The sequence below is a fragment of the Chenopodium album genome, chromosome 8 (assembly GCF_948465745.1).
Source record: "Chenopodium album chromosome 8, dcCheAlbu1.1, whole genome shotgun sequence".
Taxonomy (NCBI): domain Eukaryota; kingdom Viridiplantae; phylum Streptophyta; class Magnoliopsida; order Caryophyllales; family Amaranthaceae; genus Chenopodium; species Chenopodium album.
The window spans coordinates 28,758,227-28,777,630 of record NC_137841.1 but is presented as its reverse complement, the minus strand read 5'-3'; the positions used below and the strand labels follow the sequence as shown (position 1 = coordinate 28,777,630).

At 35.3% G+C, this 19,404-nt stretch overlaps 2 protein-coding genes across 2 annotated transcripts; both read left to right on the top strand.

The window, feature by feature from the left end:
• The first annotated feature begins 3,203 nt into the window (after positions 1-3,203).
• On the top strand, positions 3,204-4,214 carry LOC145642892 (uncharacterized). Its single transcript, XM_081694053.1, has one exon. It carries the CDS (start codon positions 3,204-3,206, stop codon positions 4,212-4,214), a length of 1,011 nt encoding a protein of 336 aa, XP_081550179.1.
• Positions 4,215-11,699: 7,485 nt separating this feature from the next.
• On the top strand, positions 11,700-17,584 carry LOC145641805 (uncharacterized). The gene is made up of 5 exons (XM_081692774.1): positions 11,700-12,023; positions 12,992-13,041; positions 16,143-16,266; positions 16,376-16,483; positions 16,746-17,584. The coding sequence occupies exons 1-5, from the start codon at positions 11,786-11,788 to the stop codon at positions 17,369-17,371; spliced, it is 1,146 nt and encodes a 381-aa protein (XP_081548900.1). The 5' UTR covers positions 11,700-11,785; the 3' UTR covers positions 17,372-17,584.
• The last annotated feature ends 1,820 nt before the right edge of the window (positions 17,585-19,404 follow it).

Here is a 19,404-nt window from a genome sequence, read left to right as displayed (position 1 = left end):
TTCATTTCAGCTCAGTTCAGTTTAATTTAGCTCCAATCAGTTCAGTTAATAAAGTAAGAGGATGATAATTAGAAATTGAATAACAATGAATAGCACGGAATTTTGATCACAAATCCGAGTATTAACCAACTGAACTAGTGGGTGGCACGAGCGATGCCCAGAGTTATTTTTTTAACACTTGTAATTGAATAGATAAGGTTTATTCTTTATTATTTATAAATTCATTATTTGTTTAAAATTTATAATAGTTTCTCATTAAACCTTTGAATAAATTATTCATGGAACAACTATTGACTAATTATAAAAACATGTTCTTGTAAAATTATATAGACATATCATTTTTATATAATTTATAATATAATGAAAATAAAGACATAATTATAATCAAAATAATTAAATAACTAAAATTTATAACAATAGTTAATTTTTCTTGCTTATATGTATTTTCTCGATGATTTTAATTAGCAAATAATCAGATCAATTTTTTTTTTTTTATTTATTTATTTATTTTTAAGAATTGCAGTTATTAAATGTTCAGATCTCCATCCAATCCATATACTTACGTATTTAGGGATGAGATGGTAAGACATCTAATGCATATTTTTGTGGTTGTGAGTTCGCAAATTCTTAAATGGACCTGGTTCACACTAATTTATTGTGGACCACTAACATTACGGAAGTTTTATTAGCAAAAAAATGGGTCTCTATAATAGAAAAAAGGTTTCTATGTTGAAATATAAATCATTTTGGTAATATATAGACTATAAGAGGTTAATTTTTTTAATAAAATTGTTTATATACTGGTTAATATGAATAATAAAGGTCACTATGTTAAAATTAGGGTCATAACGTTGTACTTTAAGCTCACAATAATATCAAACGTTATACTAGTTTTAATAAAGGTTACTGTGTTAAAAATAAGGTTACTATGTAAAAACTAAGGGTCACTATGTTCAATATAATGTCAGTTGCGCGTGTATAAACCTCGGATCCACAATAACATTATTGTGGACCAGGTCCACGCAAGCTCGTGATAGACACTTTTAGGTGCCATGTGGCACATAAACGTTTTTTAATAAATAAGTATAGATAAGTATAGAAATACTTCCTATATCTCAAGCAGTCAAGTTATTCCATATGATGAAGATTTTAGTACACGACAATGATCTCCAAAGTTAATTGTATGATTGCTAGAGTTTAAAAGTCTTTCTTATAGCGAAAAATAAATATTTGGTTAGAAGTTATTGGCTACATAACTTTCATAATTTTCTAGTCTTTAATTAATAAAATTATATGTATACAAATTATTACTCCTTGATGATTGATTTTATTTCTAGTTTTAAAAAGAATACTACTTTCTCCCTTACACTTTGTTAAACCCATGTACTATTTTTGGCGTTTCAAAATGATATACCCATATAGAATATTTCTAAACATTATTACAGGGTGAATAAATTTTCATGATACGTGAATAATTAATCTAATTCGGTGTTTAAAGACTCAAATAATTCTAATTAGTTAATATATGTGCTAGTGGATTGCTGACATGACAAATCTCCGATTCAAAATTTATTATAGGTGATTTAATTATAGCCAATTCTCATAAATAAAACAAGAAAAGACAAAATATTAATTATAAAGTTGCAATCAAATTCCAAATTTGTGGAATTCCTTTTTTTCTTATTTTAAGTGATTGATTCCAAAGGAGACTTACAAAGTGAAACAGAGGGAATACTAATATTATGTTAACCATTACTTGTACAGTTGTACTTGATAGTTGTATCTGTCTATGCATGCCATCTTATCTTATTATAGTTTTAATAACGACCTACACCGGATTTAAACTCAGCATTTGTACAATACTTGATCAATTGAGATTTGAGCTTTACAAGAACTTCAAATCAAAGAGGCATTCACTAAGGTTTCCTCCCACTTCAATTTAGTTAGCTAATTCTTTATCTGGCTGCTTCAATAACCCAATAATTGTTGGCACCATCTCAACATTTACTCTGTGTTTCATTTGTAAATAAGCATTATACTTTGGGGCATCCAAAAAATGAAATTTGACAATTAAAGTAAGACAATAGGAACAAAATAGATTACTTTATAATAATTACGTGGTAAATAATAATGTAAAAACGGGGTTTAAATAAACTAATAATCTCGCTGTATTGAAGACCTGCTATATTGGAATGGTTCCACAAAAGGTAAACTTTCGATAAAATCAGCACTTCATATCATTTGCAAAGAAAATTCAAGCTTCAATGAAGATATTTGGGATTTAATTTGGACAGCTCCAGTTCAACAAAGGGTCAGAGCTTTTATGTGGCTTGCGTGTCATGACAGATTGATGGGAAATCTCAATCGTTTCAAGCGCAATTTGACAAATAATCCTTCGTGTTTTATATGTGGACAAGCTAATGAATCTTCAATTCATATCCTTCGAGACTGTCCTGCAGCCAAATCAGTTTGAAGAAGACTTGGTGGTCGCAGCAACTCACCCTCTTTTTATCAAGGCGAATTAAAAAATTGGTTGTCTTCAAATTTGGAGTTTGATGAGAGGGATGAGGAAGAAGGTTGGCAGACTTATTTTGGCATCACTTTGTGGTGGCTTTGGAGATGGAGAAACACTAGAGTGTTTGAGAATGGGAAAGACATCCCTGTTGATGTAGGTGCCTTTTTGAAGATTAGATTCGATGAAACCAGGAGGAGTATCCATGATATAGCTTCATTCAACAATCAAGAGCCTAAGTCTGCCAAAATTGAGAAACATATTTCTTGGCTCAAACCCCCTGATGGTTGGTATGCGTTGAATACGGATGGAGCTGCCAAAGGATCCCCTGGTGATGCAGGGGGTGGTGCTATTATTCGCAATCAAGATGGGCAGTTCATCTCTGGTTTCTCTGCGAATTATGGGCGTTGCTCTGTGTTAAGATATATTAGTTGTTAATATATCTTTGACTTTGTATATATTAGTTTCCTAGTTTGTAGCTGTGAATATTTTGATGTATATCTCTTAGCTTAATTAGTGGCTTGATTAGAGCATGTAATTTGTATATATTCATAGTCAATGGAATGCAATTCTCACGGAAAAGATTTCTTTTATGGTATCAGTTGCTTAGGGTTCTTCCGATGCACCCTAACAAAATTTTCCGCCCTCTTCTTCCTTCTTCTCATCTCCTCTCTTCTCTGTTTCTCTATCTATGGGGGATTCAAAGACCTCGTATCACCCCGCTCTCACCGTGAATAACATCAAGACCTGCATTCCGGTGGTTCTTACTCTTGATAACTCACAATACTCTACTTGGGCGGAACTCTTTAAAATTCACGCTCGTTCTCACCGGGTTCTACACCATATTATCCCTCCCCTGACCAATGACAAGGCGAAGGAGAAACCTTCTCTTACTGACGAAGAAAAGGAGTGGTGGTCTACATTGGATGCTGCCGTAATCTCGTGGATTTACTCCACTATTTCTGGTGATCTCTTGGAGACAATTATGGAACCCGATGCTATGGCAATGGAGGCTTGGAATAGGTTGCGTGATATATTCCAAGACAATCAAAACTCTCGTGCCGTAACTCTAGAACAAGAATTTCCCTCTACAAAAATGGAGGATTTTCCAAATGCATCGGCTTACTGTCAAAGACTCAAGGGTCTTTCCGATCAATTGCGCAATGTTGGAGCTCCGGTGGACAATAATCGACTTGTTCTCCAGTTGGTTTCGGGTCTCACCGAACCGTATAATGGTGTTGCTACCCTTATCCGTCAAAGCTCTCCTCTCCCTCAATTTTACCAAGCCCGTTCCATGCTTACCTTGGAGGAGGCGGGCTTGGCAAAACGGGCAGCAATGGCTTCGGGTTCCGCTTTGGTAGCGTCCTCTCGTGATGGTGATTCGGGTTCGGATAGCTCGGGTAATACTCGCGGAAAGGGCAAAAGTCATAAGAAAAATTCTGGAAAAAAAGGGCAGAACGGAGGTGGTGGCCGTGGTCTTGCCGCCGAAGGTGGTCAGAGTTCCGGCGCTGGGGGTGGTGCAAGCCGTGGCGGCGGTCAGCAGCAGCAGCAGCAGCAATGGGGCGTGGCTCCGTTTTGGCAGCAGCAAGCTTACCCACCTGGGGGTTGGCCGTGGGCTGCTCCCCCTTGCCCATTTCCAACCCAAGGTTGGGCTAGGCCTCAAGGCCCATCAAGGCAGCAGCAAGGGGTTCTTGGTCCATGACCCCAACAACAAGCATATGCAGCTTCTCAGTCTCCTTCATATGTTCCAACAGATTTGGAGTCGGCTTTTCACACCATGTCTCTACAGCAGCCCGATCCCTCGTGGTACATGGATACCGATGCTACTTCTCATATGACATCCACCAACGGTAATCTCTCGTCTTATTTTAATTTGAGCAATCATCATAATGGTATTGTTGTTGGTAGTGGTCATACTATTCCAATTCGTGGTTGTGGAAATACTACTTTTCCATCCCCTAATCCTCCATTGTCTCTCTCTAATGTCCTACATGCCCCAAAACTCATTAAAAATCTTATTTATATTCGGAGATTTACCACTGATAATTGTGTGTCTGTTGAGTTTGACCCTTATGGTTTTTCTGTGAAGGACTATCGGACGGGGATGCCCATAATGAGATGTGATAGCCAAGGGGACCTTTATCCACTCACTACCACTTTCTCACGCTCTTATCCATCAACCTTTACGGCCTTAGCTTCTTCTGTTTGGCATGATAGATTGGGACATCCGGGATCTTCTATTTTAAAGACTCTTAGTAACAATAAAAGCATTGAATGTACTCACTCCTCTAGCTCTAGTGTTTGTCATTCATGTGTACTTGGAAAACATATTAAATTGCCATTTGTTTCTTCTACTTCTACTACTACTATGCCTTTTGATATTGTTCATAGTGATCTTTGGTCATCACCCGTTTTGAGTTCATCGGGTCACCGTTATTATATGCTTATTTTGGATGATTTTTCGAAATTTTTGTGGACATTTCCTTTAGCTAAGAAATCGGATGTTTTTGATAAAGTCTTAGCATTTCAAGCATTAATACGAACCCAATTTGACCGACCTATTAAGACATTTCAATGTGATAATGGGAAGGAATATGATAACGGACCTTTTTGGGCTATGTGTGAGTCTAATGGTATGTCATTTCGTCTTTCATGTCCACATACCTCCTCTCAAAATGGGAAGGCCGAGAGAAAAATACGGTCATTGAATAATATTATTCGCACACTTCTTGCACATGCCTCTTTACCTCCATCTTTTTGGCATCATACGTTACAAATGGCTACTTATCTTTATAATATAATTCCAAGTAAGTTACTTGAGTCTAAGTCTCCTCTAGAGGTTCTATATCAAAGAAAGCCGTCTTATTCTCATTTACGTGTCTTTGGTTGCTTGTGTTACCCCCTTTTTCTGTCCATTACTATTAATAAACTTCAACCTCGTTCTACACCTTGTGTTTTCTTAGGGTTTCCGTATAATCATAGGGGTTACAAGTGTTATGATTTATCTTCTCATAAGATTTTCATAAGCCGACATGTTGTGTTTGATGAATCGGTTTTTCCTTTTTCTAAGTTGCATACACCCTCTTCTCACACATATGATTTTTTGGATGAAGGGCTTCATCCTTCTATCATTCACCAAATGCAACTTTCTTCTCCACCGTTTGGGCAGCCCTTTACTACAACCCACACGTCTCCTGGGCCAGCTACACAAACGAGCCCAGCTTAAAATCTCCCTCCTCTTCCTTTTTCTGGGCCGCGTGATAATTCCCCCCCCCTCTAAGCCCACACCGCAGGCCACCTTCCTCTCCCCTTTCTCCTCCTACCTTGGGCGCTGATGTTGGGCAGAATAGGCCATAGGTGGACCGTGGGCCTGTTCAATCAGCCAAGACCCACTCGCGGCCTGCCCACTCAGCAATCCCAAGTGCTTCCCCTAGCCCACAGATTCATAATCCAATTTCAACTCTTCCTCCTTCTATTACCACGAGAAGCAAAAATGGGATATTTAAACCAAATCCGAAGTATAAAAATTTCAACACTATGGTTTCTAATGTTACGAAATCCCCTCTCCCTCGTAACCCCATTTCTGCTCTTCGTGACCCGAATTGGAAAATGGCAATGGATGATGAATTTAATGCTCTTATTAAAAATAAGACGTGGGAGTTGGTGCCCCGTCTGCCTGATGTTAATGTTATTCGTTCTATGTGGATTTTTACTCATAAGGTGAAACCTGACGGTTCTTTTGAGAGGCATAAAGCCCGTCTTGTAGGTGATGGAAAAACACAACAGGTTGGCATTGATTGTGGGGAGACTTTTAGTCCGGTGGTGAAGCCGGCTACTATCCGTACTGTTCTTAGCCTTGCTTTATCTAAAGCTTGTTTGATCCATCAGCTTGATGTTAAGAACGCATTTCTGCATGGTAAGCTTGAGGAGACGGTCTATATGCATCAACCCCTTGGGTACCGTGATAAAACTCACCCTGATTATGTGTGTTTATTACGGGGCTCTTTATATGGTCTTAAGCAGGCACCCCGGGCGTGGTATAAGAGGTTTGCAGATTATGTTGCTTCTATTGGTTTCACTAATAGTAAGAGTGACAATTCCCTATTTATTTATCGTCAGGGGAACAATGTGGCTTATTTGCTTTTATATGTTGATGACATTATTCCTACCGCTTCTTCTGATTCTCTGCGGCGTTCTATTATGTCCCTTCTTAGCTCGGAATTTGCTATGAAGGACTTGGGTCAGCTTAATTATTTTCTTGGCATAGCAGTGACAAAACATAAGGGTGGATTATTTTTGTCGCAACGCAAATATGCGGAGGAAATTATTGACCGAGCAGGGATGGCTTCGTGCAAACCTTCGGCTACACCCGTTGAGGTCAAACCGAAGGACAGTTCTACAGGTTCTCCTTGTGCCGATCCTACATTGTATCGTAGTCTTGCAGGAGCCTTGCAGGAGCCTTGCAGTACCTTACCTTTACTAGACCGGATATATCATATGCGGTCCAACAGGTTTGCTTACATATGCATGATCCGAAAGAGAGTCATATGGCAGCTCTCAAACGAGTCATTCGGTATGTACAGGGCACTATTGACCATGGTTTGCATCTGTATCCGTCCTCTATTTCATCTCTTGTTTCATATACAGATGCTTATTGGGCCGGGTGTCCGGATACTAGACGCTCCACATCCGGATATTGTGTGTATTTGGGTGATAATTTGATTTCTTGGTCCTCAAAACGGCAACCTACTCTATCTAAGTCTAGTGCTGAGGCAGAGTACAGGGGCGTTGCTAATGTAGTTTTTGAGTCATGTTGGCTTCGAAACTTACTATTGGAGTTACATTGTCCGATTAAAAAGGCAACATTGGTGTATTGTGACAATGTGAGTGCTATTTATCTTTCTGGCAATCCGGTGCATCATCAACAAACAAAGCATATAGAGATGGACATTTTGTTTGTTCGAGAAAAGGTAGCACGTGGTGAGGTACGTGTTCTTCATGTCCCTTCTAGGCACCAAATTGCAGATATTTTTACAAAGGGGCTCCCTCGTGTGCTTTTTGAAGATTTCAAGGATAGTCTAAGTGTTCGCCCTCCTCCCGCTTAGACTATGGGGGTGTGTTAAGATATATTAGTTGTTAATATATCTTTGACTTTGTATATATTAGTTTCCTAGTTTGTAGCTGTGAATATTTTGATGTATATCTCTTAGCTTAATTAGTGGCTTGATTAGAGCATGTAATTTGTATATATTCATAGTCAATGGAATGCAATTCTCACGGAAAATATTTCTTTTACTCTGCTTTCAGAGCTGAGGTAAGAGCTTTGGCTCGTGGCTTAGAACTTGCTAGGAACCTTCAGATAAGCAAGCTGCAGATCCAACTTGATAATCTAGCGTGTGTTCAAGCGATGAATTCAGAAGCTCAAGGAAGCGGTGAGTGTGCTCACCTAATTAATTTCTGCCGCAATCTACTTCGTAAGGATGATTGGGAGGTCTTGGTAGTCCATGTTTTCCGTGAAGGCAATCGTGTGGCTGACTGGCTTGCTAATAGAGGTGTGGCTCAATCAGACAATCTTCTTATTCTAGGTAGTGCTCCCACGGAGCTTCGTAGGATCTTAAGTGAGGACGTTCAAGGTGTAGCTTTTCCACGCCTTGTTCCTCCTTAATAGGTTGCTGGTTGTTTATTTTGTTTTTCTTTTCTTTGATTTTGTACCTCATCTGCATAAAAAAAAAAAAATAATCTCGCTGTATCATAACCTTTAATAATCTCTTGCACAAAGGATATTGGATATACTTGTATTTCGTCTTGACAATTTTGACCAAGATGATTGATATCTTCATTGGTTAGACATTTGATTTAGTTGATTTATATCTTTCCAAGATTATGAACTACTTAATTAAGAATTTTTTATGCTTATCCAAAGAGTCATTGTTGGTTGTCAATCTTGTTATTGACAAACACAATCGAGACACATTGATAGCTAATTCTAACATATCAAATTAAATGATTATATTTTCTCACATAAGATATCTTTTTTTGATATCCTGAATATTTATATACTCCGTATTTATTTACGTTTACCATGTCTCTTTTATCCTTTTTTCTTTTAATTGATAATTTCCTCTTTGATTATATTCTCGTCTCTTATTAGCACGATCATCTTAATTAGTTGTATTTCTAGATTCATATAAGCAATGAATAGGGTCATAACAAGATTGACCATGCTTTTCATTAAATACTTGGTACAACTTTTGAAAATTCCTAAGCTTATCCAAAATGAACTAATGAACTTTACTAGTCTAGAATCTAACTATCTCAACTTATGGTATTTGATTTGATCTAATTTGATCTAATTTTGTGCTTATCTAAAATATGAACTTACTTTTTAGAAATGAACTAAACTTTAGAGTAATAATTTAGTTGCTATAATAAAAACTTTAGTGGTCACTAAATATAATTATACTTATTAACATGATAAATCTTCTTTGAGCTTTAAGTACATACATTTTCTTGCCCTACATTGTTCAAAATTCGTTTGCTACAAACAAATATCTTTCATTATGTGATCTTATTGGCCATAAACTTAATTTTTGTGCACACGAATATCATTATCATTATCATTATCATTAATTATATTACTAGTTTTGTGCCCGTGCGATGCTCGGGTTGTTTATTCAATTTTAAGATAAATTTTTAATCTTTATGTCAAATTTTAAAATATCATTGATACAAAATTAGTTAGGGATTGATGCGTTTTTGTGACAATTTAAACTATGTAGTAGACATGTAATGATTAATAATAATAATATTGGTGAAAAATATTTCTTGACACGTAACCTGAAATAATGACCCTATTTGAAATGACGTGTGACCAGATCCGATTGACAATGACTGGTACTGGTCTACACACAGTAATAAAATTATATTAGATTATGAAGTATATATTATTTAAATTGATTAGAATATATTATAAATAATGGATGTGGTGCATTTTGAACTAATTCCTTCTCTCTAAAAAAATATTATGATACAAAAAAATTAATTTATATGATAATTTATGAGTGTTATAATCTAATTATTTTTTGAATATATAATATTTCAATTTGTATATATGAAATATTGGTATTTTATCGAAAATAAAACTCTAAATTAATAATTTTATCCTAAAATTCTATCGAAATTTGATTAAAAATAGAATTATAAACTACGGATTAATTTTTTTAATCCTACAAATTGAATTCTATATAACTCTATCCTACGTGGCGCAACACTTATCGAAAAGTTGAAACGCCAAATGTCGCTGTCTCATCGCCTGACTAAAAGTTTAGCTTTATATATTAGTTATATGATATGATTTAAAAAAAAAATGATTTTAATAATCAACTGATTTATTTTTAATTATTATATTATCTGTTATTCTTTACACAAAGTCTTATATGTGGCTGACCACACCGTGTGGCCAGCCACTATAGGGGTTACTTCGCTAGTGTAATGGGGGTTACTTGATCAGTGTTAAAGGGGTTACTTCATCATTGTTATAGAGTTACTCTGTCAGTGTTATAGGGGTTACTTGATTGGTATTACAGGGGTTACTTGATCAATGTTATAGGGGTTACTTTAAGTGGTCACACGGTGTGGCCGGCCGCACACAAGACGAGCTGTATTCTTTAATGATCCAATGTAGTATTAGGCCATAATATTAGGGGATGGGGCCATATGCAAGATCGTTGACGATGAAAAGTCATACAAGTCTTGTGAACTTGGATACAAAGTAGTCATACAGTCAACTTAAGTGGCGTAGTATTAGGATAAGACTGCATTGTTATCAATATTAGTTACAACACCTAACTGACTTTGTTAAAGATAATCTTCATAAGTTGGAAATAAATGTATGAAATGGAGTATAGTGTATTAGGACTTGTTCATATTTACTTAATTTCAGTTCATTTCAGCTTCAATCAGTTTAATTCATTTCAGCTCCAATCAGTTCAGCTCCAATCAGCTCAGTTCAGTAAATGTGAACAGGTCCTTAGTATGATGTAAGACATGTTATGTGCCTTGTCTTCAACTAATCGTGTTCAAGGTTCAATTTCAAAGCTTTTAACTTATAATTCTTCATTTTGAATTAATTCATTGTCAAATGGTGCTGAGAATTAAATTTGGAGCTTATAGTAAAGTCGTGAATAGTATTATAATTTTAGATAGATATAAACGAAATTATTGATTAAAATGAAAATTTTTGTATACCGTGGTTAAGGGTCAGTTCACTTCAGCTTAATTTCGGTTCAGTTTAGTTCAGGTCTAATCAGTTCAGTTCTGTTCACCTCCAATCAGTTCTGTCCAGCCTCTAATTTTCTGCTTAGTAAATGTGAATATGCCTTGATTCTTATGCCTAAAAATCAAGTTTTTTTTTTTTTTTTTTTTTTAAATTTCTAGTCAATTGATTTGTATTTTATAATCTATACAATTGTTTCAAGGTGTGATTCATTTTTTTTATTTTTGAAACTTAAGAATATTTTTAGTGGTGATATGAATCCTCATGTATATCAGTATATTAATTAGTTGTATATATTATCACCAATGATTTGAAATAGGTCAATAATTGGTATCGTTCAAAATATTTTAATTTACACAACTTCAAATAAAGTAAAGGAAATAGCTTGGACTATATTTGGAATTTGTTATATATATTCGGGTACACCGTATACACAACTAACCCATAATTAATTTTTGTTATTCATTTGATAAAATTAAATGAAAAACAATCATCAACATGAGAACAATATACTCTTAGGACCTGTTCTCATAGACTGAACTTAGGAGCTGAACTGAACTAAACCGAAAATAAACGTAGGTATATATAAGAATCTCTCAACTATATTAGTCAACCAACCCAACCAACCATCTCGACAGATCTACTCATATCTCATAATCATCATCACATTAATCCAATTCTAATGCCGGCAAAAAAGATAATTTCTTTCTATACAACTCAAAGTTTAAAACAAGGATCAGCTTGCCATCTTAACAATCTTTTTTATCCTTGATAATCCTATCTTACCTTTACTTTTAATAGATTTTATCTTTCAAAAGATAGAGCCAGATTAAATTACGGAGTATAAATCCAACAAAAAAAAAAAAAAAAGTATTCCTAAGTGGGACCTATATATTCTATTAAACCTCCCAATTTTATATCTCAAATAAACCTTTAACACCATAAAAGCAAAAATATAAAATTCTTTGAGGTCAATTCTTCAAACTTAAAGCCTCAAAATGGCTAAAAACTCTAATTTCATTATTTTGTGTTTAACTCTGTTTTCTTTGAGTTTAATTAGTTCAATTACAGCAACAAATCCTGAAGTTTCTCATATTTTAAACCACCAACATCGAAAAAATCACTCAAAAAGTAAGCCTGAAATTGGGGTTTATGAGTTGAAGAAGGGAAATATCTCTATTAAGGTCACTAATTATGGTGCTACTATTATGTCCGTCATTCTTCCTGACAAAAATGGTAAATTTTTTTCTTTTTTTTTTCAGCTTCATTTGTTTTTGATTTCATGATTTTTGATTTATTTATTTATTTTATTGTGGTTTTAAAGAAGTGTTACTCCGTATTTCTTTCTTGTTTGGGTTTTGCATTGTTTTGGGTTTTATTAGATTTCTCGTGAGTTGTAAAGGACAATGATGTATACGAAATTTAATGATCCCGATTTTTCATGAATTTGGTTGGGTTTTCTAAATACATTTTATCTTGCAAGAGAGTTTCATGTGTTTTACAATTGTTCTTTATGTGGTATAATTTCTATTTTTGGTTGCGAAATTTATGCAGTCTTGCCGTATTGGTAAGAAAAAGAAGAAATTTTGGTATCTGTATTTGTTTTCTTGGTTTACTAGTTGCATTGGTATCCTCCTTCTCCACCTTAACAAATACAGAAAATAAAAATGAAAAAAAAAAAAAAAAATTGGATTAAATGATTAAGTGGTGGCACTTGAAAATATAAATACTACTCTCTGTTTTCAAAGACTTTATTAGAGTCAATAGTATATACAATGTGTTATTCCCTCCGTCAAGTTCTATCATTTAGAGAATATATTTAATTGTCTCTATTGACACATTTCGACAAAATACTAAATTACTCCCTAATAGAAGTGCTAAATTTCTTTCCTGATAATTGAAGAAATTAAAATTTTATTAAAATAGAATTAACTAAAGATTTTTAGAAACAAATTATGTTTAGTTGGTCATATAATAATTTTGATGTAAACCCTCCAATAAAGCATTAAAATAAATGGAAATCATGTGTTGATATTTTTATTTTTATTTTTTTAAAAATTTTGGTGACATTAAATCATGTGTTGATGTTTGATGACTATTATAATTCATATTTTTCTTTTTGAAAGTTTTTTTTTTTTTCAAATACTTTTCAATAATGATACTCTGTATTGATGTCTAATTATTATAAACATCTATAAATACAGGGAAGCTGGCTGATGTGGTTCTCGGTTATGACTCGCCAAAGGACTATGTGGTACGTATATTATTCACCCAAATCAAAATTTCTCAAAATAAATCAAGTTTGTTTATTTTACCAACTCATAGGCTTTTTACAATGACCATAGGCAAATGTTTAAATTTATTAGTCTTTATCATATCCGATTTTTACATATGGAGTATTAATTTAAAATAAGTTGAAGCATATAGAGTATTTGGTATAGAGGTAAAGTTTGTATTTTAAACTGATATCAAACTCTTATGAAAGACTCTAAAAATGAGGATTCCTTTCGTGTATCCACTTTTAAAGAGTTTAGCCTCTTAAGTTAGACTAAGAACTGAACTAAACTGAATATTTTATAAGAGAAGAAAATTAGGAGCTAAACTTAACTGAACTCGTTTGAGAACAGGCTCTAAGTTGAACTACTCCGTATGTCTCATGTGTGGATATTAGTTAATAGTGCATATCTTTAATAGTGCGTCAAATAATAAGAGATGGATGGGGTATTGAGGTATTGTCTTTAATTAAAACCATGGACCCCGTAGGAAAAGAGATCTTGAGAGCAATGATATGGGCGTGAGAACCTGACATGATTTCTTTGCATCTTTGCACGTTGGTTTACTTGGCTAAAAGCCTAAAATATGTTTTAATTTGCAACTTTGCACGTAATTTGCTTGGCATTTATTAGATGATTTTTTTCAAAATATTGTTCTCAACTCTTATGCATTACCACATTTTATTGCCCACCAAATTAGAAATTAAAGAAAATAAAGGCAAATTATGAACAATTATTTATTTTTTTTCTGGTGATTTGTGAATTAACTTTTGTACATTTAAAATATTGTATTTTATAATGACGGTACTAATTTAGTTTTTCATTCTTTTTTTCTTCAATGTTTGGTACTCCCTCCGTCCCAAAAAGAATGACCCATTTGGCCAAAACTTTGTCCCAAAAAGAATGACCCATTTGCATCAAAACACCACCAATTTGCAACAATATTTGTGCAAAATTAGCTTCCCCATATAAAAATTTCATTTTCCATGTTATTTTATTACTTTCTCTCTCTATTTTTTTACAAATCCCATGTAAATTTATCTTTCCAATATACTTTTACTTCTTTTTACTTAACTTTCTTAATACCCGCATAATCAACCCAAATGGGTCGTTCTTTTTGGAACGGAGGGAATACTCCTTATCCTAGTGAATTTTATAAGGGTCAATCTGAGAACTTGATTGTAGGCTACTCATTTAACAATTTATGTGATTGCGAATATTGTGTTTCCCAATCAAGTGTACAATAATTAAACCAAATAGGCAAATATTGATTTTTTTGTGATCCTCTTCAAAATTCAAGGTCTTAGGTCTTAGTTACTTGAACGTTGTGCCGACATAATTTAATATAGGAATTGCGTAATTGTTCTATTTTTAATTATATTTCGATTTTCGGAATCACTAAAATGATGCATTCAATCATCAATCATGCTCTCCTTCTCACCAAGGGGCGAGATAAGATGGATAGGCTTAACCAAACCTATTTCGAGGTTAGGCTCCATCACTCAGCTCTGGTGGATCCGTGATGGTTAGATTATGACCCCACCATCAAACCACTAACCCAACCCTATTACTCAGATTAATTTATAGTCAATTGACATAGAAGAGCCCCATACGGATTAGCCCACCACTTAGCCCAGTTACTCTATTAACCAGTCTCCTAGTGTACAAGAAGAAGATCACCTATACTAAGGGTCTGTTCTCTTCAACTTAATTTTGCTTTAACTCTAATCAGTTCAGTTCCTAATTTCCTTTTCTCATAAAATATTCACCAGTTCTTAATTTCCTTCTCTCATAAAATATTCATTTCAATTCAGCTTAGCTCTAATCAGTTCAGTTTAATAAATCAGAACAGGCTCTAAGAGCCGCCACGAAAAAAAAATGGATAAAGAAAACCTTCGCCACCATCTTTGTCTTAAGAGTTATGAGGTTGTGCACTTAAAAGACCGTAATATTGCGTATATGTTTAAGATATGAGATATAATTAATAATTTAAAATTATACAGCGTTTAAAAATTATTGTTAGAGATACTAGTCGTATATAATTATTAGTACAACACATTAATTGGAAAGTACAAAGATTTTGTTGGTCAACCAAGAGTCCAAGACAAACTGCATATTTTATGGTTGATACTCTTGGAGCTCAGCATGTGTACAGCACATTAATCACATGCATTGGATTTTGGATCAACATGAAGTTAATTGTTATTGATACTACAATATTATTAATCGTCACTTCTTTGGAAAAGTCTAATACTACCTCCGTTAACAGTTATTTGCAACATATACTATAAATGGATGCTAACTATTATGTGCAACAAATGTTTTATTTCCTTTTTAGGTAATCATTTCTCTATCTCTCTCCTCATCACATGCACCCAACTTTTTCTCTCTCCATTTTATTCTCACAAACAAATTTTGCCTAAGAGTCCGCAAACACCCCCTTTGTTGCAAATAATAGTTAACGGAGGAAGTAAATACATTAAACAGCTAGAGCGTTAGGTTATCCAGAAACAACACAAGAAAGCATCCCTTTGTATGTCTACATTGTTGTCACATTATTTAAGAATCGGGATTTACATAGGTGAACAATCTTTTAAAATTAAAACTTAACTATTTATGAAGTATATGATCGAAGCTGTACTCGTTTTATGTATACTAAAAACTGATCAGTATTTATGTAGATTATGAGTAAATAAATACCTGGTTATTAGTTCTCAATGAACTAAAAAAAATGTAACAATGATTAATTTGTTCAATATATCAGATAAACCCGTACTCAAAACATAAGAATTCTGCATTTTAGACTAGTGAAACTTGATATGAATGTCCTTACATTACACTGTAGCCACTGAACAAAAATGAATGAACATGCTGATGTTTTCGATCTGACATGGTTAAATCTTGAATCAGCCATTGTATTGTCGTGACAGAAGTTTTGAGTTGTTAGGGGGTGTAAAATAAGGGTGTTCAACTTCTAGAAAATTTTTTTGTTTGATTGTAGGAATTGCCTTGTTGAAGCCGTTTATAATTTCCAGAGAAAGCTGTATGTATTTTTGTCTGATATAATTTCTACTTAATTCAGAATGACACAACATACTTTGGTACTCTTGTTGGGCGAGTTGCTAACAGAATCGGTGGTGCAAAATACACTTACGAAGGGGTGACCTATAAACTTGTTCCAAATGAGGGGAAAAACATTCTTCATGGTGCAACAACTTTCTTTGTTCAATACATTATTCCAGTGTTAAGTTCTGCCAAAACAAAAACTTATGTTGTATTTTTCAGCTTCATTTACATTTTTTCATTGTTACACAGGTGGCCCAAAAGGATTCAGTACCGTTACCTGGGAGGTAGATCAGTACTACCCGAAAGCTCCTTCTCCATATATTAGGTTCAGTTACTTCAGTAAAGATGGAGAAGAAGGTTAGTTGTGACTCTCACGAGCATTTCCATGATTTCTAATGTAGCTTAAGATATGTAGGCAGTAGTTTTTTGAATGCGATTATTATAAAACTAAAAACAATCAGTACATGCTGCTTAAGATTAATTATGGAAGGAAAACAGAACTTCATTGACTCACTATGCTTAAGACAATGAACTTTATTGATTAGGAGCAGCTGGTTTTTATTTGTTTTTTTAATTTTTTTTTACATATGTAACATAAATGGTGCCACAAAATTTGCAGGTTTCCCAGGTAATCTTAAGGTAAAAGTGGCATACAAGATAGTTGATGAAAACCATCTGTCTTTTACGATGACAGCAAAAGCTTTGGACAAGGCAACTCCAGTTAATCTAGCCCAACATACATATTGGAACCTTGGAGGTCACAACAGCGGCAACATTCTAGCAAATGATGTTCAAATCTTTGGTTCCCAAATCACTCCTGTTAACGATCAACTCATCCCAACTGGCAAGCTCGAGAAAGTTCAGGGAACACCATACGATTTCCTCAAATCCCATGCTGTAGGAAGCAAGATTAACGAGCTTCCCAAAGGATATGACATAAATTACGCGCTTGACATTTCTAATAAAACAGGTCCTATGAATCGAGTTGCTATCGTGAAAGACAAGAAGTCAGGGAGGGTGATGGAGTTGTGGGCAAACAAGCCTGGAGTACAGTTCTATACCGGTAACTTGTTGAAGCACGAGAAAGGTAAAGGAGGAGCCGTATATGGACCTCATGCTGGTTTGGCTTTGGAGACTCAGGCTTTCCCTGATGCAGTCAATCACCCGAATTTCCCATCAGTGATGGTTTCCCCTTGTGAACATTACAAGCATCACATGTTGTACAAGTTTTCAACCACCAGTTAATAATCAGTTTATGGAGAGATGATCGAGAATTTGTGTCTTACGGCATTTAACTGTTTTTTAAAATTGTGAATTCCTAAGCTTAAATTGTGAATTCCTAAGCTTGGTTGCTTAATGTTCATTTTGATAGGCCATTCTATTCTTCCTGTTCTTTCTTGTGTGTATACCAAGGGTAAACAGTTTCAATAAAATTGTTTTCTAATAAATTTCTTCCCCTGAATACTTTAATTTTGTTGAGGCTGATTTGATTACATGTGTATCTTGCAAAACTAATCCGATGTAAGCAGTGAAGTTCAAGGATGATGTTGAGGAAGCACTATCTTGTCTCAAACACAAGACATGAAACTAATATTACATTGAATGAGACTACTCACACAAAGTGAGATGAAACTTTATTTCAAGTAACAGGTTCAGGCATCGTACGGTTTGCACACTAGTTATCATTTCAAAGACCGCAATTATAATAACTATGATAATTCTGTCGTGGTGCATGCTTCGCAAAGCTGAGAAGGAATCCCTCTTTACAGGTATTCGCATTTCTCGTGGTGCTCCCTCGATCTCTCACCTGTTTTTTGCGGATGATTCACTCCTATTTTTGCAAGTTACTCCTAAGGTATGTGACAATCTTGCAGCTCTTCTATCGGAGTTTTGCTTGCTGTCTGGCCAGGTTATTAATCTCCAGAATTCCTTTGTTAAATTCAGTCCTAATATTCCATCGGACTATCGAGATTATCTTGCTAGAAGTTTGCAACTCCAGAGCAAACCTTCCTTGGGTTCTTACTCGGGCCTTCCCGTAGAATTAGGGCGGAGCAAAGTAGCGGAGTTTGGGTTCTTGATAGATAAAGTGGTTCATCGCCTATCGGCCTTTGCTTCTTTGGGTCTATCTTCGGCAGCTAAATTGGTAATCATTAACTCAATTTTGGTTGCCTCGTTCAATCATATTTTGTCGGTGTTTCGAGTTCCTTCGTCAATTTGCTCTAAAGTGGATAATCTTTTGGCCCGGTTCTGGTGGAAGTCGGATCCTCATTCAAAGGGTTTAACTTTACGCTCGAAGTCCCTCTTGCATTTACCAAAGGGAATGGGCGGTCTTGGCATTCGTCGTCTCGATTCCTTCAATTCCGTTTTGTTAGCTCGTCAATGTTGGCGTATCCATCATCACCCTCAGCTCCTCGTTTCCAAGCTCTTGTCGGCCAAATATCCTTCTTATCACCTTTCACATCCTAGAAGGATCTCTGGTGCTTCGTGGGCCTATCAGGGTCTGGTCCACGGGTTGTTAGTCTTATCTGAAGGGGTTGCCTGGAAAGTTGGTTCGGGAACCCAGGTTCGCATTCTTCAAGACTCTTGGGTTCCAGGGGAGCCCGTTCTGTTTCGTGATAATTGTGAGTCGCCTTTGCCGTCTCATGTTTCCTCTATCATTAATCCGCGTTCTTACGCGTGGGATACCTCTTTGGTTCATCAGTTGTTCGACTCGTCCACAGCCCGTCGTATTTTGGCTTTGGAACGACCAAGTAGACCGATGGACGACTTCGTTTATTGGAAATTCTCTAAAGATGGGTCTTTTTCTACTAAATCAGCTTATGCCATGCTGCTTGGTCGTCTTAATTTTTCGCATGGCACTTCTCATATCCCGTCATCGTGGTGGAAGAAGTTTTGGGGTTTACTCCTTCTACCTAAGTTGCATTGTTTTGGTTGGAAGTTAATTCACAACGCTTTACCTCTGGGTAGTGTTTTGCGGCTTAGGGGGGTTCCTGTGGATTCCACTTGTGTTTTCTGTTTACAAGGTCAAGAGACTCCAGATCATCTTTTCCGAGACTGTCCCTTTACCTCTAATCTTTGGTCCACTGCTCCCAATATTTCGTCACTTACTGTTTGTCGGGATTCTCAGTTTTCCATTTGGTTTACGGATTTGGTAACAGATTTGCGTCGCTCTAAGTCATGGGAAACATTGGTTAGCTTGTTTTCCTTCTTTTGGTCCGTTTGGATTGCGCGCAATCACAAGGTGTTTCGTCAGGCTGTTATTTCTCCTGCTCTTGTTC